Genomic DNA, 17,860 nt, shown 5'->3' on the forward strand with positions numbered 1-17,860 from the left:
AAACTCCTCACTCAAAACACGAAAAAAGCCCCTGAGGAGTAAAATCCACTCCTCTAGGGCCTCGGGGGCTACACCCGATGGGTGCGCTCGCGCGCACCCACCGAAACCTCAAGAAGCAAAACACAATCCCTATAGGGGCCGCTGCAAGCCAAATCTCGACAAACCCTTAGGGAGAGTGCACGCACTCCCCCTAAAGCTCGGGGGCTACTGTCGGGTACCATAAAATGGGGTACCCCGAGCGTACACCAAAAGGATCACTTAAATCCCATCAACAACAAAGCTAGAGGGTAAGCCATGGGCTCATCACCAGTCCCGTCCGAGCCCACCGGCTCTCCGCCTCGCCTCAGGCCTCGCACGGGAGGTCTCGGCGCCCTGACACAATCTCCGCCTCGCGCGAGGCCTCTCACGGGAGGCCTCGGCAAGGAGCCCAATCTCTGTCTCGCCCGAGGCCCCGTGCGTACAGCCTCGAATAAGACAGCTATTCTCCGTATCGCTCGAGGCTGGCTTGTCAAATAACCCATGCTCCCGCCTCGACCGGTCTTTCCGACAGCATGTCACGCCCCATTAATGCGTCAACCACTCCTGCAATCTCAGCCGGGCGACGGCTCGACACCGTGGAGCGACCGACAAGACAAGGAGTCACATCAACGCCATACCGACTGGGATAAGGCGCAGCGGGGATTACCGGCCACTGTGTTCTGGCGCTGTGCCCACGATCAGCTCCTGAACTGCACTATGCCCCGTAACCCCCGCCCCGAGGACAACGCAGCATGGGAAATCTGGCCCAGGTCATCACCGCCTCCGAACCAGTGTACCAGATCGACCGCTCCCTCCGGGCCTCGGCACTCTATGTCAGGGTCTCGGCTATCTCGGGATTCACGTCTGCCGAGACCCCCCACCACGATTCGACCTCGGCACCAACCGAGCCTCGACCTCGCGCGTAGTCAATCCACAGCGACCCGCACACTGACCGCCGCGCCCGCTCCGAGGCAGCCCTAGAGCTCCCATGACGCACAGGATCGGATGTGACCAGCACGTCGCCCCAGCGCTCCAAGGACGGACCGCTCTGACGACCACACCGCCACAGGAACAGGCTACAGGGCTCGGACACGCCGCCTCTGTTCGCATGACGCCGTATAGTTAGCACATGTACTACCCTTGTCCTCCCTTTAAACTATAAAAGGAAAGGACTTGGGCCATTTCTAGGGGGGAGACGGGCACCCACCAAAGCAACACTCTGTAACACGCACACTTCCCGGCCGCCTGAGAGCAACATCTCAGGCAGTCCGCATCACTCCACGCCGAGACCTGGGACTAGCTCCCTCTCTCACCCAGCTTGTAACCCCCTACTACAAGCACTTCGGTGCAAGGAATACAAGATCAATCTCTCAGACTGGACGTAGGGCACGAATTGCCCGAACCAGTATAAAACTTGTGTCTCTTTGCATCACCATCCGGGATCAGGAACACGCAGAACAAATTCACTAGTTGGTTGAGGGTCCCCCGGTCCAAAACACCGACAGTTTGGATTCTTTGTGGTAAAACATATCCACTGGGTTGAAACTCTCAACTTGACATGGTTGTTCGCATTTTCCTAAATTTATTGTAGGATTTAACAATATTGTTATTTTTAACAAGGCGTCTGTGATAACTTCATCAATCTTAAAACCGTAAGGTGTGTATGAGTATCTACTTCTGTATTGTGATTCTAACTGATGTTTATCCCTTTCAGTAATCTAAATGTGTGACCGTAGCTCGGATGGTTTGGGTTCTTCGTGGTCAAACATGTCCACTGGATTCAAATTCTCAACTTGACGTGGGTGCTCGTATTTTTCTGAATTTTTTGTAGGATTTAACAGCGTTGTTCTTTCAACAAGATATCTGTGACAACTTTGTCAATCTCAAAATCTACCGGCTGAGTCGATGCGGGTACTCTATTTTGTTAGTTCTTTTAATAAGACGCCAATGACAACTTAGTCATTCTCAAAATCGGTAGGATGTGTATGAGTGTCTACATTCTGTATTGTGATTCTGTACTAACATTTAACCCTTTCATTAGTTAATCTACGTGTGTGATCGCAGCTTGGATTGCTTGGGTTCTTTGGGGCAAAACATGTCCACATGATTCAAATTCTTGATTTGATGTGGGTGGTCGTATTTTTTTTTAATCTACTGTAGGATTTAGTAGTGTTGTTCTTTTAACAGGACGCTTGTGGCAACTTTGTTTATTTCAAAATTTACTGGTTGATTGGATACCGCTGTATTTTGTTGGATTTATTTGGCGTCTTCATCAATCTTGAGATTGCCGGTTCAGTTAGTTTTTCGAAGGTGCTCATTGAGATAGTGTACATATATCTATGTCTATAGGAATAGGTGTGGGTGCATGTGTAAATGTCTATGATGTAATTAAAAATTTTTGATTCTCCGTGCAAGTGATCAGCTCATAGATCCCCAAATCCTAATCCGTGCCGTGATGTCCGTTAGCATCGTGTTGCGGAGGACCGACAGCCGGCACCGAGCCCACGAGCACGAGGCCGACTGGCCGAGGCTGCTGGGCTCAGCTGGCCCTGGCCCCCTCCAGGCGCGAGGGCCAGCCCATTGCGCGGAGACAGCAGGCTCCCGGCCTGTCCCCATGGCGCGGCAGACCTTATCCGCTTCACGTGCGCCGCGGCAGCCATCCGTGCGGCGGCCGGCGGGTGGCAGTAGGGCACCGCACCATGGCGTGGCGCCGGAGCGACACCACCTGACCGTTGGTTCTCATCACGTAAACCAGCCAGTCATTACCATCGTGAAGTGCACACGCACAGGGGAGCACAAAGCAGGCCGTAGCGTTCACTCAATAAAGGTACCATTTTTTTTATAAAAGGGAACAAAAGCCGCCGCCAACGAGCTAAAACTATCCGCGGCCTCTTACATAGGATACTGTACTTGCATTAGGTTATACTAGCACATAACACGCGCCCCGCTGCAGCGGGCTAGCGAACAGTGCAAAAAAAAAAAACACGAACGAAATATGTATGAGCAGCAACAGCAAAAGTGAATAGTAACAGTAATGCTCTCATCAGAGCATCCATCGCTCCAGAGGCACATTTCTGGCCCTGCAGAGCCCAATATGCCTCTCCCCTCTCTCACACGCTTGACTAGTCTAGATACGGTGCTAGCCCCTCTTCTCTCGTTGCGCCACTCTCTCTCTCTCCCTTTTCTAGTTGTTGCTCGCGCGAGCGTACCATGCCGGCCGAGCCCGAAGCTCCCAGGTCGTTGTTGCTCCTTCCTTCTAGCCCTCTCACGCAGCACTCCTAGCTTCTCCAACGTCGCCTTAGACTCGTAGTCCCCCCCTGTGCATGCTCGCTGAGCAAATCTCACCGCCGCCCCCTTTTTCCTGCTCGCCGTGGCTACAAGACAGGAATTGTGGTGAGCCACCCCTAGTGGACCTCCACCTAGCCAGCCACACTACCTCCGCGTTCGCCTCGCCTCCCTCCATCTCCTGCGCGCGTTCGCCGGGGTGGATATCTGCCGGCACATCGCTGCCGCTGGTGTTGCCTCTGGCATGCTGCTGGTATGCGCGGCTGGCCCTATACTGAGCCTCCATTCGTCCAAGTAGCAAGTAGATGTTGCGCCTGGAAGCGAATGTTGCAAGCATATGTTTTGAATATTTCAGATGTTTTAAAGGTATATTGCAACTGTTTCACATGGATGTTGCAAAAGTAGATTATGATGTTTCATGTGTTGCAATGATGTACACGTATGTTGCAAGCGTCTGTTCGAAATGTTTCATTTGTTTTTCAAACGTACGTTGCAGGTGTGTTTATCTGAATGTTGCATATATATTTCACACATATGTTGCATATATTTTTCAATGGCTTTTCAAGTATTTTCAGATGTTTTTTGCAATTTGTTTCAGACGCATGTTTTAAGTGTTTCATCTGTCTTCGTATATATGTTGCAAATGTTTTATCTGGATGTTTCAAAAATAGAACGGGTGTTGTTGCTGGGACCCACCTGCTGCTGGGACCCACCTGCCGCAGCAGGTGTCCATCCCGACGGGGAAGTAGAGGGGGCACGAGCGGTCTTCGTGTGGGGTCAGAAGGCGCGGCCCCCACGTGGGACGATAGCACTGTCGGAATAGTAACGAACAACGCTAAATAGTGTTGAATAGAGAAATGAATAGTATTAGACAGTACGTCTGTTTGGTTTCTACATGCGCTCCTAAAATTCCTGTCACATCGAATGTTTAGACACATGCATGGAGTATTAAATATAGATTAATTACGAAACTAATTACACAACTTGCGACTAATTTGCGAGACGAATCTTTTAAGCCTAATTAATCCATGATTTGACAATGTGGTGCTACAGTGAACATATGCTAATGATAGGTTAGTTAGGCTTAAAAAAATTATTTCGCAAATTAGCCTCCATCTGTATAATTGGTTTTGTAATTAATCTATATTTAATACTCTTTATTAATATCTAAATATTCGATGTGATATGAATTTTAGGAGCGACTAAAGAACCAAACACCCCTTAAAGGAAACATGCATGCATGAGTCCATGGATGGCCTTCATTTTATTCCCGGTCGAGGGATTATTATATTAAACAATGCATGAGGCCCTCGATGGTCTTCATTTTATTCCATCTAATGGCTATTATTGTCAACGATGAATAGTGCTGATCAAATATATGACTGAATGTTTTCTGATTTTTAAGGAATTTTTAGGAATAATCTTTTTAATAGCTTGTCTTGTGAATAATAACGTAGAGGTATATTGCTGTAATAGTAAGATTTAATCTAGCGGCGTGAAGTAGGTCAGAAACCAAAACGAGTTTGCCTCTCAGAGCCACAGTGCAATCGCGTCATAATCAGCTCAGCTGCCCCCCCTGTCCTGTGTACTTTGCAGAGCCAGAGCCAGTGCTACGAGTAAGTAAAAGATGGTTAATTGGATAAACAATCTGGAATGAAGTTGCCGTTACAGCAAAAGTAAAAAAGAAATAGGCACTGCGTGTGTTACTTATGCGGCCGCCACAAGTGCGATCCAAGACGATTGACGAAGTGCGTGGCTACGCTAATCCCACAGCAAAGAGCGGCGAATAGCCGAATACACTGGGGCAGTTTTGTTCATTAGCTTGGCACATGTGTTGCCTCGTCAAATAAAGATGCAGCATTGTTGGACGGATCAAGACGTCGTCTGGAACGGCGAGCAGAGGACGAGGACACGGGTAACGGCTGGTCGAGGCATCCATGCCTTTCCGGAAAGGAGCCGTGCCCATGCCCGGATTGATGCTGCACCGTGTTCTTCAGGATACCGAGGAACCATGACCCTCAGCATGTAGATTGTATTATTGTAGACTTCATCACTTGACAAGATGTATACACAGGATAAAATACAACATGTACAGTAAGTTATTTTAATTCCTCTTTTGCAAGAGGGAGAGGAAAACAGATCCAGCTCTGACAGAAAGATACCACGTATAGGCACAGTGGCACACCCAATGTTAGATCTATAATAATAGTCATATTATACTTCATATGTACAGGTATTATCCACGAAAGCAGACATTCTACATGTTCTTTGTATCTCCGAGATCGGATACCCTATTTGTCATGCTCTCACTAGCTGAGCTTTCTTGGTTCCCATACCGCATCATGACGCTTTGGACATCTTTGTCTGCATTTATTTATGTACTCTTGTTGCCATCTTGCCTCTACGATTGCGAGTGGCAGGGACGAGGAAAAGTGCAGTTAACGGCCACCCGTTCCATTCCTCCGGGATTCCAGTACAGGCTTTATTTTCCCACGCATCCAGTAACTCAGCAGCAGTTTCAGGAAGCTGCTGCTTTCATACAACAGATCTCCTATACACACTTGCCATCCAAACCGCAGTCCTTCCCTTTGTATCTCCGCTGCGCATCCCTGTGTGTGGCTGCGCGTCTGTCATGGCTTCTTCTCCAGGCAGAGCTATGTTCTTCCTCGGGCTATCCCTGGTGCTACTAGGCGACCTTCGCTGCAGTTCTTGTTCTCAGGTTTGTTTCGGTACAATCAGTACTCTACCAACTCCAATGCACACCACTGCTCTGTTGGATTTTATCCACGGTAGTTAACTCTTCTGCACTTCATGAGCTACCACTTGTTTCTTGAGGTCTTCCAGTGTTGTAACCCTTTCCAAATGGATGCCAACTTCAGGTGTATGTGGTTTACATGGGCAAAGGGTCGCAGGGCGACAGTGATCGTCAGCATGACATCTTGAGGCTTCACCAGCAGATGCTGACTGCTGTTCACGATGGAAGGTCCATAACAAACTCGTTTTCATTCCTTAGCTGTCGATACCCCTCTAGCTTCCAGTGCTGTTGCATGCAGTATCTTGAGTGGATGCTTCCTCTTCACAGCTCGGAGAAGGCGCAGGCATCACACGTCTACACTTACAGCAGCGGTTTCCAAGGATTCGCTGCCAAACTGAACAAAAGGCAAGCCATGAAATTAGCCGGTAATTTCACAACACATGGTTTCTACTTTCTAGAGTTTGTTATTATATGTATGTAGCACACTGAACCAAAAGGCTAGCCATGAAATGAGTCCAGCTGTGACGGCAGTGATGCCAAAAGGCTAATTCTGATGTGCGTTTCTTCAGAGATGCCTGGTGTTGTCTCGGTGTTCCCAAACACAAAGAGGAGATTGTGCACCACCCATTCTTGGGATTTCATGGGCTTGTCCACCAATGCAGAGGGTGAGGTCCCTGGATTGTCCACCAACAACCAGGAGAATGTCATTGTTGGATTCATTGACACAGGTGAGTAGAATTGCAATACCATACTCAGTTCAAATTGTACTGACATTTTTCAGTCAGTGTGAATATTTGTTATGTTCTTTCCGTCAATAATTCCAGTTGTATTCTAGCTTACAAACTGCCAAGACATGTCAGCGTTGCAACTGGCAGTATGCACCTTTTCCTTCCACATGATGTTTGTGTTGTCATGTTTAACTTACGCATCAAATGATTGTTTGGCCATAAAGTTAGAAACAAAAAGGATGGCATCAGATTGATAGAAACCTGTCCATCAAAATCATGAAATTCTAGTTAACTGTTTACCTTCACAGGAATTTGGCCAGAATCTCCTAGTTTCAGTGATCATGGGATGCCTCCGGTTCCTAAAAGATGGAGAGGGCAATGCCAAAGCGGAGAGGCAAATTCAGCATCAAATTTCACCTGTAACAGGTACATGCTTTAAAATTAACCCACAGTATCCAGTATTGATTTTATAATAAAGTCACCCATTTACCCAAATACAATAGGAAGATAATAGGAGGTAGATATTACCTCAATGGATACCAAACAGAAGAGAGTGGTTCAAGTAAAAATGCCATCAAGTTCATATCTCCAAGAGATAGCTCAGGGCATGGCAGCCATACTGCCTCAATAGCAGCTGGAAGATTTGTCAGAAACATGAATTACGGAGGTTTGGGCACTGGAGGAGGTCGGGGAGGAGCCCCCATGGCAAGGATTGCAGCCTATAAGGCCTGCTGGGATTCTGGCTGTTATGATGTTGACATTCTCGCAGCATTTGATGATGCCATCAGAGATGGCGTCGACATTATATCAGTGTCTCTAGGTCCAGACTATCCTCAGGGTGACTATCTCAGCGACGCCATATCCATCGGGTCATTCCATGCGACAAACAATGGAATACTGGTCGTTTCTTCAGCAGGAAATGCTGGGAGACAGGGCTCAGCAACTAACCTTGCGCCATGGATGCTCACAGTAGCTGCAGGAACAACTGATAGATCATTTTCTTCATATATCAGACTGACAAATGGTACCTTCATAATGGTAATTTTCATTCTTAAAAATGATACCTTCAGTCTTTATTACTTATGCAGTCTTAAGAATACTTTTGAACAATGTGCCTTTCATGAAGGGTGAGAGCTTGAGTACATACCACATGAAAACTTCTGTTAGAACTATTTCAGCTTCGGAAGTCAATGCAGGCTATTTCACCCCTTATCAATCCAGGTAAACAAACAACTATCTCGAAAGACAATCATGATTTCAATTATCAACCAACTGAATTTCTTGTGGACTTGTTAGCTTGTGTCTGGATAGCTCTTTAAATAGTACCAAGGCCAAGGGAAAGATTCTTATTTGCCGACGTAATGAAGGATCCTCCGAATCACGTTTAGCAACGAGTATGACTGTAAAGGAAGCTGGTGCAGTTGGGATGATTCTCATTGATGAGATGGAGGATCATGTTGCTAATCACTTCGCTGTTCCTGGAGTCACTGTTGGGAAAGCCATGGGTGACAAAATTCTTTCTTATGTCAAAAGTACAAGGTTGTCTAAACTTACTATAGGAAGTACATTTTATTGGCATGCCAATCTTTTATCTAAAGTCAGTTCTACAGGCATGCCAGTACAATGATCTTGCCAGCAAAGACGATCTTAGGGTTGCGAGATGCCCCACGGGTAGCGGCATTCTCTTCAAGAGGTCCAAGTTCATTGACACCTGAGATTCTGAAGGTAACCATCACTAAACTGCTGGGAAAGACTAATATAGGTGATAAATTGATTGACATCCTCCTAAGTTTCTTCTCCATGTGTGCATTTTTGTAGCCGGACGTCGCTGCTCCTGGGCTGAACATCTTGGCGGCATGGTCTCCTGCTAAGAATGATATGCACTTCAACATTCTGTCTGGGACTTCCATGGCATGTCCACATGTTACAGGAATAGCAGCTCTTGTGAAAAGTGTATATCCATCATGGTCTCCTTCAGCCATCAAATCAGCAATCATGACAACAGGTATTAGTGGGTAACCTGAAATCTCTGAAGATAAACTAGTGTTGCAACCAATCTCACGAATCTTATTTGCAGCAACTGTACTGAACACTAAAAGGAAAACCATAGCAAGGGACCATAATGGGAGGACTGCGGCAACGCCATTTGACTTTGGCTCGGGTTTTGTGGATCCCATCAAAGCTCTCAACCCAGGGATAATCTTTGATGCACAACCTGAAGACTACAAGTCATTCTTATGTACTACAAGCTGCGATGATCACTCCTTGCATCTAATTACCGGAGACAACAGTAGCTGCACCCACAGAGCCTCCTCTTCCACCACTGCTCTGAACTACCCATCAATCACCATTCCATTTCTGAAGCAGAGCTATTCGGTCATGCGGACTATGACTAATGTGGGTAATCCAAGAAGCACTTACCATGCTGTGGTGTCAGCTCCTCGAGGCATCAGCGTGAGAGTGACACCAGAAGTTATAAATTTCGAGAACTACGGTGCAACGAGGACGTTCACAGTTAGCTTATATGTGGATGTGCCTCCTCGAGGTTATGTTTTTGGCTCTTTATCTTGGCATGGAAATGGAACAGACGCTCGCGTGACGATGCCGTTGGTAGTGAAAGTACAGACTTCTGACAAGGCCTGATTGAGTCGATCCCCTGGAAAGATGCTTGAAAGAGGTTGCTAGAATGCTAGATTAGACTACGAATGTAGTGTAAAGTGGTAGAACTGAATAGATGAGAAGCTAACCGCAACCAATTTGTTATAATATCATAGTATTAACTATGGTATTTGATTTGATTTGTAAATGTCTTGGCTAGAATGCAACCACTCCCAGAACAAGATTCTTTTTCCCCTGATGATTGTTGTAAAATTATTTCGTGACTAAATCCAAATCTTAAGAATGCAGGAGTTGCTGGATTTAACGTTCAGCTAACGAATGCCCCAGGCTTTACCCACCAGGATTCTGCTCCTTGCAATGATCAAGGATCCGACAGATGCGAACAGATTCCTAGTACTGAAACTTGGTCGCCCCGATGAAGTCCCCATGAGCTGATTCCCCCGTGTGGCAGTTGAATGGTCGTGAAATTAGGGAGAGAAATGAAGAGATGGCCAGAGCTCGGGTCTCACCTGTGACATGTCTCGTCGCTGCGTCGCAATGGCGCCGTCGTCTCCCTCCTCGCCACTCGCCCACGGCCCACTCCACCCACCCGAGTGCCCCTTTGCCGATGTGCCGACCGAGGGTCTCCCCTTTGTCGCCGATCCGCCTGGAGAGAAAGAGAGTTGTAGAGGCGGCCCGCGGCCAAGCCCGGGGGGGACCTCCATGGTTGCCGCATTGGCGTTTTGTGTCTGGTTATCAGACTGAAACGACAGCGTGTGCCTTCATTTATCAGGCTGCCGCGAGGCACCGAGACCGCCCGATGGTGGCGGAGGCGGACGCGGGGGAGACGGGTGGCGGAGGTGCCGATGGACGCGGAGGTCGTAACAGGGAGAGTGAGAGTGGGAAGGAGAGGTGGAGTGCACCCTGTGATGCGCGTGCGGCGGCGCGGGATTCACGGGGGAGGGGTTCTAACTTGGGGTTGGCGCGAAGATGGGGGGAGCTTGGTTGGTTGCGCAGTGGACCGCGGCATAGAGGCGGAGGCGCATCGGACGGATGGACGCTGGAGGGCTCGGCTTCCTCGTCGCGGGCTCCCGGCGCGAGTTCGTCGTCCTCAACGTCGACGACTTCTCCAAGGTAAGCCGCCGGACGTCGAGCCAATTAACCTTTTCCCCCATTTGGCTTCCTTCCAGCCTGAACGGATTGTGGGATAGTGCCAATTTTGAATATTAATTTTCCATTACTTTTACAAGAAAAACGTAAACTAAGCTCGAGTCGCTTTGTGGATATTTTTCTGTTCTTTGGTGATGTTAGATTTGGCGTACTATTTCCTGTTTGGAAGAAATGGAGAAGCATTGTACTATAGCTAGAGGAAACCCTCGGTGTGAAATAAATGGAACAGCAGGCTTGTTTCACTGCATATCATGTTGCTTTAATATCACTTTTGTTACTTGGGCATGTTAGTGTGTAGGCTCTTGCTTAGTTGCATATGGCTAACAAATCATATTTTGTTATCAAACTTTCCTTGAGCTCTCACTGTTACTTCTATTTGTGTTGGCGTCACATTGCAGCAAGGATCTTCACAGGGCTGTCCAGACTATATTTGTCAGATATGCGAAGATGACATTGACATACTCCAGGAAGAAAATGAGTATTTCGTCGCATGTAATGATTGTGCTTTCCCTGTTTGCCGCACTTGTTATGAGTACGAGCGTCAGGAGGGCACACAAGCATGCCCTCGCTGCAAGACCCGGTACAAACGCCACAAAGGTATGACTTTTGCTCCTTGAGCTTGTATCAGTTTTTCAGCTTTGTTATATCCAAAATGAGAAATTAAAGAGTATTTCATCTGTTAGAGCAACTCCAAGAGAGTTGCTATTTTCTATTCTATAATCTGATTTAGAGAATTTGATGTAAAATAGATCTCCAACAGATTATCTATCTCATTGTCCAAACATAGCCACCGGCTATTCCTCAATTTTCACTCAGCAAAGAAAGCTAGCCGCGTTCGCTAGCCATCTCCGCGTGAACCCCGTTTGCGCGTGCAGCATTAGCTGCTCCCGTGCATTTTCGCCCTGGCCTGCGAGCACCTCGTTGGCGGTGTTGTAGTGCCGGACACGGTTGTCCAGCGCGTCGTCTTTCGTCGGAGCAGTAACGCTTCCCCGGCGATTGTTGGCCTCCACGGGCTACACTTTTGACGCCGGGAACGGGACCTGCGCCACGGGCTCGTGCGTGACGGCGCTCAGGTGCGGGGCGTCCGGCGGCGTACCGCCCCTGTCAGCCTCGCCGAGTTCACGCTTGCCTCCGACCGAGACTTCAACGACGTCAGCCTGGTGGATGGCTTCAACAATCGATTGGTTTTATTTGCAGTGTTCCGGCCAACGAGGTGCTCGCGGTGGTGCCATGGCAGCGATGGTAGGCTGGTGTGACCGAGCAGACCGAGGCCTTGGCTTGGGGCCTTTTGCTGGAAAACGGCTGGCGAGCTCTACTTGTCACCGAATGCGTTGGCCAGAGACCGGCTGCTCCCTCCGTGTGAGAGACCCTGCGCAGGCGACGGACGAAGGACTGCCGATCGGATCTTTGATGAGAGAAACGTGATGACACTGCAGTTTCAAAAATATAGACAAGAGAATTTAGATAAGTTGTTGCGGTACCCTACTTTTTAAGTGGCTTTTGTATTTTAGATAATAGCTAAATCATGTAATTTGGAATATCTTTTTACATAAGCTCTTGGAGTTGCTCTTAGGTAGTCCTCGAGTCCATGGGGATGAGGAAGAAGAAGGTTCTGATGACATTGAGAGTGAGTTTGCTTCCAGTATAGCTGGAAGATCAAATATAGTGCATCCATACCGTGTCTCTGTGGCAGAAAGCTCCATCAACTCATGGGACATTGATAGTGTAAGTATCACGAACAGTGGAACAAGTGTCCATTTCTATGAAGAGGTAATGAACTTTGATATCCCAATCTATCTGCCACCCATTCTAGTAGTACTGGTGAAAAGGTCACATGTTTGCTTTTGCAGCATGTTGGAACTCCAACAAATCATCATGCTCTTGTTGTTCACCCTAACACTGGAGAAATTGTGCGATATAATCCCTGTAAGTTTCCCTTTCAAATAGTCTTACTTTACTTTTTCCTGTGCTACTGCATCGGTAGCTTACCATTTGGTTTTGCTGTTGTTTTAGTGCAAACGAGACCAATAAATCCTAATAGAGACCTAGCATTGTATGGCTATGGATCGGTTGCCTGGAAGAACAGAGTTGAGTGGAAAAGAAAACAACAGCATAAAATGCAAAAGGTCTCATCTGATGGTGAAGGATCTGATTTAAATGATTTTGACAGTGATCGCGATATTCCCAGGTGAGCGCATTATATTGTATCAGTAGTATCAGCAAATGCAAAAGAATACCTTGTGCAATTGATTGTGCAAAAAATGTTGTGCTAGTTTTCTCAAGAAATTATCTGCTTTGGACCTTGTAAGGACATAATTTGCCTACCTGAAGTAAGCATATTTGTATCTTGTCACTATTGGTAGTCATCGTGCTTTCACCTAGAGGAAATTTTAGAATTAAGCCATAAATCATTTTGGTGCCTTTTGCCAGACCTGGAATCAATAGAAATATTGGCTTTTGAAATGTTTTCTTCTATCCTGCATCTTTTGGTTTGTATAAAGCAAGTACTTGCTTTCTCACTGACAAGTGTCTAATACATTCTAGGTGTGCTGAAAGCAAGCAGCAACTATCAAGGAAGTTACCTATTCCATCTAGCAAAATAAACCCTTACAGGATTGTAATCAGTTTGCGGCTAGCCATTCTTGCCTTATTTTTCCACTATCGGATTCTGAATCCTGTACATGATGCTCACTGGTTGTGGTTGACTTCAGTTATTTGTGAAATTTGGTTCGCTTTTTCATGGATTTTGGACCAATTTCCCAAGTGGCACCCAATACAGAGAGAAACATACTTGGATCGATTATCATTAAGGTAAATTATCTACCTAAACTAAATATAGGCATAGAATCAGTTACATTTTTGTATAATTTGTGAAATTTTGCCCCCCTTAGGTACGAGAAGGAAGGAAAACCACCAGAACTGGCTCCAATCGATGTATTTGTCAGTACAGTTGATCCAATGAAGGAACATCCTTTAATTATTGCAAACACAGTTTTATCTATACTGGCTGTGGATTATCCTGTTGATAAAGTTTGCTGCTATGTGTCGGATGATGGTGCTGCAATGCTTACTTTTGAAGCACTTACAGAAACATGTCTATTTGCACAAAAATGGGTTCCCTTCTGTAAGAAGCACAAAATCGAGCCTCGGGCTCCTGAATGGTATTTTGCTAAGAAAATTGACTATCTAAGAGAAAAGGTTCACCCAGAGTTTGTTCGAGAACGACGTGCAATGAAGGTTAGTTCATATGACAGACTAGGGAAGTAAGACTATTTGGACTTCATTTAATAGGCTTTTTGTTTGTTCATGACTCACTAGACATTTGCTAAAATGAAACTGTACTTAACATCATGCATAGCATTCGTATGGCCTAGTAATGAGGCGGGGGGGGGGGGGGGGGGGGGGGGGGGGCGGGCGATGAGATTTGCAAGAGTAAGAACATTAAATGATGCACTTTTACTTTCACATTCTCTGTTCTGCTACTGACAATGATGCAATATCTGTAGAAGCATGCTTGCGTGCCTAAGTGCCTGCTTACAAGATTGTTTTTACATTCTGATCTCAGCTTGGTTTAATACACATTATACTTGTTCATGTGTGTTTGCAACTAATTAGACTATTTTTAACCTGCATTTTGGTTTTCATACAGAGAGAATATGAAGAATTTAAGGTTCGTATAAACGCAGTAGTTGCTAATTCACGCAAAGTTCCCGAGGGACGATGGTCCCTACCAGAAGGAGCTCCATGGCATGGAAATAATGTTCGAGACCATGCCGGGATGGTCCAGGTTGGGTGCTTTATTTGTCTCTAAAAGCCAGCTTTTTTTTTAATACTTCATTTACTTTTTTTTATTGCTTGATGCACTTTGTTATGCTTTTTCTTTGTCAAACTTTGTTGAGCCTTGAATTTCCATAGAAAAAGTAATATGCAAAATGTGATGCATGCTGTTTTGTTTTGTAATTTTGAATTGTTCTTCTTACATATCTTGTGATTTCACCAGGTCATCACTGGCCATGATTGTGTCCTGGATGATGCTGGAAATAAGCTGCCTTGGTTGGTCTATGTTTCACGAGAGAAAAGGCCTGGTTATGATCATCATAAAAAGGCTGGTGCCTTGAATGCATTGGTAATCTACAGTGTTCTATCCATGTCTTTTCTTTGAGCAAGAGCAATCATATGAAGCTGTTACATCAGTCACTTCCTCCAAGTAACAATCTCCCTTTTTTTATTTTAGCTGCGAACTTCAGCAATTCTGTCCAACGCACCTTTTGTCCTGAATGTGGATTGTGACCACTATATGAACAATAGCAAAGCACTACGGGAGGCAATGTGTTTTCTGATGGATCCAGTATTGGGAGAGAAGATTTGTTATGTTCAATTTCCTCAGAGATTTGATGGCATTGATCAACACGATAGATATTCAAACCACAATGTTGTGTTTTTTGATGTATGTGTGGCATGAATTGATTCTAACTTTATCCGAAAGACATAAAAGATAGTATTCTGAACAAGTTTCTGCATTATCTACTTTTCTGTACAGATTAACATGAAAGGTCTTGATGGGATCCAAGGACCAATATATGTTGGGACTGGTTGTGTTTTCAGAAGACATGCTTTGTATGGATATGATGCCCCAACTGCAACAAAACCTCCTAGCAAGACATGTAACTGCTGGCCGAAGTCATGCTGCTTGTGTTGTGGATCGAAAAGAAAATGTTCCAAAGCTAAGAAAAAGCAAGAACACCAGAAGAAAGTGAAATGCAGGGATGCGTTCAAGCAAGTGCATGCTCTCGAAGTGGCTGGTGAGTTTGGTTCCGTTCCGTTGCTCCTGTTCTTCATTTTATGTTCTCCAAAGTACTTATGGAGCCTGATCCGCATATCTCAAAATAAATAGGAAGAGAAACTGCACCCCCTGCGCCTCAAGAAAAGTTTGAGAAGAGATTTGGGCAGTCAGATGCATTTTTGGCTTCGACATTGCAAGATAATGGTGAAGGTTGTCGCTTTGACATGCTCAAAAGCCTTGATGATTGCATCCATGTGCTAAGTTGCGGGTACGAGAATAAGACACAATGGGGGAAAGAGGTAACTTTGCCCCATCCTGTCTTTGTTTTTCCTTTTTCAATGTAGTTCCAGATCAGACTCTTGAAATTGTGTTTGTGCCCTAGAAATAAAAGAAAATTTGCAACGTAGCATCCAAGAATGCTTTTAGCTAACTCGATGTAATTATCTAGGTTGGTTGGATTTATGGATCTGTCACTGAGGATATCCTCACGGGCTTCAAGATGCACTGCCATGGTTGGCAATCTGTTTACTGCATGCCCAAGAGACCAGCATTCAAGGGATCCGCTCCTATCAATCTCACTGATCGTCTCCATCAAGTTCTAAGATGGGCACTTGGCTCTGTGGAGATCTTTCTTAGCAAGCACTGCCCAATATGGTATGGGTATCGATGTGGTCTAAAACCATTGGAGAGATTGTCATATATCAACTCTGTCATCTATCCGTGGACATCAATTCCTCTGCTAATTTACTGTGCCCTGCCAGCATTTTGCCTGTTATCTGGGAAGTTTATGGTGCCTGAGGTACTGCACGAAACAATAATATCGCTTTATGCTACTCTGCTTATAGGGTTTCGTTTATAGATTATAGATGATGATATCTATTTCTTCTTTCCTTTTACAGATGAATATCTATTCAAGCATATTGTTCATAGCTCTATTTGTCTCCATAGCAGCTACCAGCATCCTTGAGATGCAGTGGGGAGGAGTCGGAATCAATGATTGGTGGAGAAATGAACAGTTTTGGGTTATTGGCGGTGTCTCCTCACACCTCTTTGCACTGTGCCAAGGGCTTCTTAAGGTTCTTGGTGGTGTGAATACTAAGTTCAGGGTGACTTTGAAGGGAGGCGACACGGATGAGTTCTCAGAGTTGTATGAGTTCAAGTGGACCTGGCTATTGGTCCCTCCGATGACATTGCTCTTGCTAAACGTTGTCGGAGTCTTGGCTGGTGTATCCAAGGCAATAACGGATGGATACGAAGCCTGGGGCCCACTGCTTGGCAAGCTGTTCTTCTCCTTCTGGGTTATCCTCCATCTCCACCCGTTCCTCAAGGGCGTGATTGGCAAGCAGAACAGGGTGCCGACCATTGTTGTTGTATTGTCTGTGCTACTAGCATCCATATTCTCTCTTTTGTGGGTCCGTGTAAGTCCGTTCGCCACCAAGTTTGATGGCCTAGTTCTAGAGGTTTGTGGTTTGGAATGTGAATGAGGTAGAAGATACAGTTTATATAGGAAATAGATTTATCATTTTTAGCGTAGAGTAGTGAGAGGGTTATATTCTTTCATTAGTTATTCAACTTGTTTTTATTCTTTGATGATTGCTGATTAGCATAGGTTTTAGTGAAGTAACGTTTTAGGAAAATATGTGTTTATGAACAGGAGGAAAATAGAAAAGGGAGAAGATAGTGCTACTGTTGTAGATATTGAGACAGGCACAATAGACTGACACTTGGTACATTTCCCCGTGTACATCGGTTGAGAACTGTGCATTTCGCTTGCACCGTTTCAAACTTTGAATGTGGCTGTGCTTCTTCAATCGAATTTTGGGGGTACTTGGTAGCAATCCCAGTACACAAGGTCAAGAGTTTCAGGTAAATGCCAAAAAAAAAGCTCCTCCCTTTGTAAGTATCAGCTTGGCCGTCTCCAGTTTCTTTATGTTGCTGTTATGGTCTTTTCTTGCTGGTTTGCAAGGACAACTGTTCCTGTTTTCTTATGTGTTCCGATTTTGTAAATTGTGTTAGTCGAACTATACTTGTCAGCTCACCTTGTGCATTGATGGAAAAAAGAAGCCAGACAGTGCTCGCTAATTTGAGCACCCAATGGAACTCAGGATTTGTGTTCCAGGAAGGACTGGTACTCAGAATTCCCATGGTAATTGCTATTGCTAAGGCCAGTTGTGCTCAATGGCGCGGCTCTCTATTACTGACGGACGCCATGCCAAGCAAGACCATGAACATCATAGGGCCACTATATCATTATCAAGATCCGTGTTGTTTCTGGAGGTGACTTGGAGGAGGTTTGTATGTACCCGGTCTCTGCATCCCCTGCTAGCTGGAAGCGTCAAGCGTCACCCATCGAGCCCATTCCTCCCTGCATCTTGTGATCTTGTCCGTGCGGCCATTGACACGAACTCATCACCTAACAGTTACCAACCCTTGCTGCATGTAGCCATGTACTAGACATACTAAGAGGTGAACGAACACTGTTTGTTTTTCCCGGGCCACTGGTCTGAGAATGGAGAGGAGTAG

The 17,860-nt window shown here is 45.8% G+C and overlaps 2 protein-coding genes and 1 long non-coding RNA gene across 8 annotated transcripts; 2 read left to right on the forward strand and 1 right to left on the reverse strand.

Moving 5' to 3' along the window:
* The first annotated feature begins 5,415 nt into the window (after positions 1–5,415).
* LOC136530340 (subtilisin-like serine-protease S) lies at positions 5,416–9,720 on the forward strand. Of its 2 annotated transcripts, XM_066523102.1 has the most exons (11): positions 5,416–6,022; positions 6,183–6,286; positions 6,386–6,483; positions 6,628–6,786; positions 7,095–7,212; positions 7,290–7,824; positions 7,913–8,007; positions 8,083–8,325; positions 8,397–8,511; positions 8,605–8,791; positions 8,864–9,720. In XM_066523102.1, exons 1-11 carry the CDS (start codon positions 5,936–5,938, stop codon positions 9,427–9,429), a joined length of 2,307 nt encoding a protein of 768 aa, XP_066379199.1. In that variant the 5' UTR covers positions 5,416–5,935; the 3' UTR covers positions 9,430–9,720. The 2 variants fall into 2 exon arrangements, with proteins under 2 accessions (XP_066379199.1, XP_066379198.1); XM_066523101.1 differs by having other exon boundaries at positions 6,183–6,483.
* Positions 6,781–10,027, reverse strand: LOC136530342 (uncharacterized). Of its 2 annotated transcripts, none has more exons than XR_010777750.1 (3): positions 9,915–10,027; positions 7,087–7,203; positions 6,781–6,978 (listed from the first exon to the last, which is right to left on the reverse strand). It is a non-coding gene; the product is annotated as an uncharacterized lncRNA (long non-coding RNA). The 2 variants fall into 2 exon arrangements; XR_010777751.1 differs by lacking the exon at positions 9,915–10,027 and adding an exon at positions 7,315–7,430.
* LOC136530339 (cellulose synthase A catalytic subunit 5 [UDP-forming]-like) lies at positions 9,917–17,166 on the forward strand. 4 transcript variants are annotated; one of them, XM_066523097.1, is made up of 14 exons: positions 9,917–10,518; positions 10,953–11,151; positions 12,128–12,324; positions 12,405–12,480; positions 12,568–12,742; positions 13,099–13,365; positions 13,446–13,791; positions 14,204–14,341; positions 14,555–14,680; positions 14,789–15,001; positions 15,095–15,356; positions 15,449–15,636; positions 15,786–16,136; positions 16,237–17,166. In XM_066523097.1, exons 1-14 carry the CDS (start codon positions 10,438–10,440, stop codon positions 16,819–16,821), a joined length of 3,204 nt encoding a protein of 1,067 aa, XP_066379194.1. In that variant the 5' UTR covers positions 9,917–10,437; the 3' UTR covers positions 16,822–17,166. The 4 variants fall into 4 exon arrangements, with proteins under 4 accessions (XP_066379194.1, XP_066379195.1, XP_066379196.1 ...); XM_066523098.1 differs by having other exon boundaries at positions 16,286–16,580; XM_066523099.1 differs by having other exon boundaries at positions 16,289–16,580.
* The last annotated feature ends 694 nt before the right edge of the window (positions 17,167–17,860 follow it).

This window comes from Miscanthus floridulus, unplaced genomic scaffold (genome assembly GCF_019320115.1).
Source record: "Miscanthus floridulus cultivar M001 unplaced genomic scaffold, ASM1932011v1 fs_109_2_3, whole genome shotgun sequence".
NCBI lineage: Eukaryota > Viridiplantae > Streptophyta > Magnoliopsida > Poales > Poaceae > Miscanthus > Miscanthus floridulus.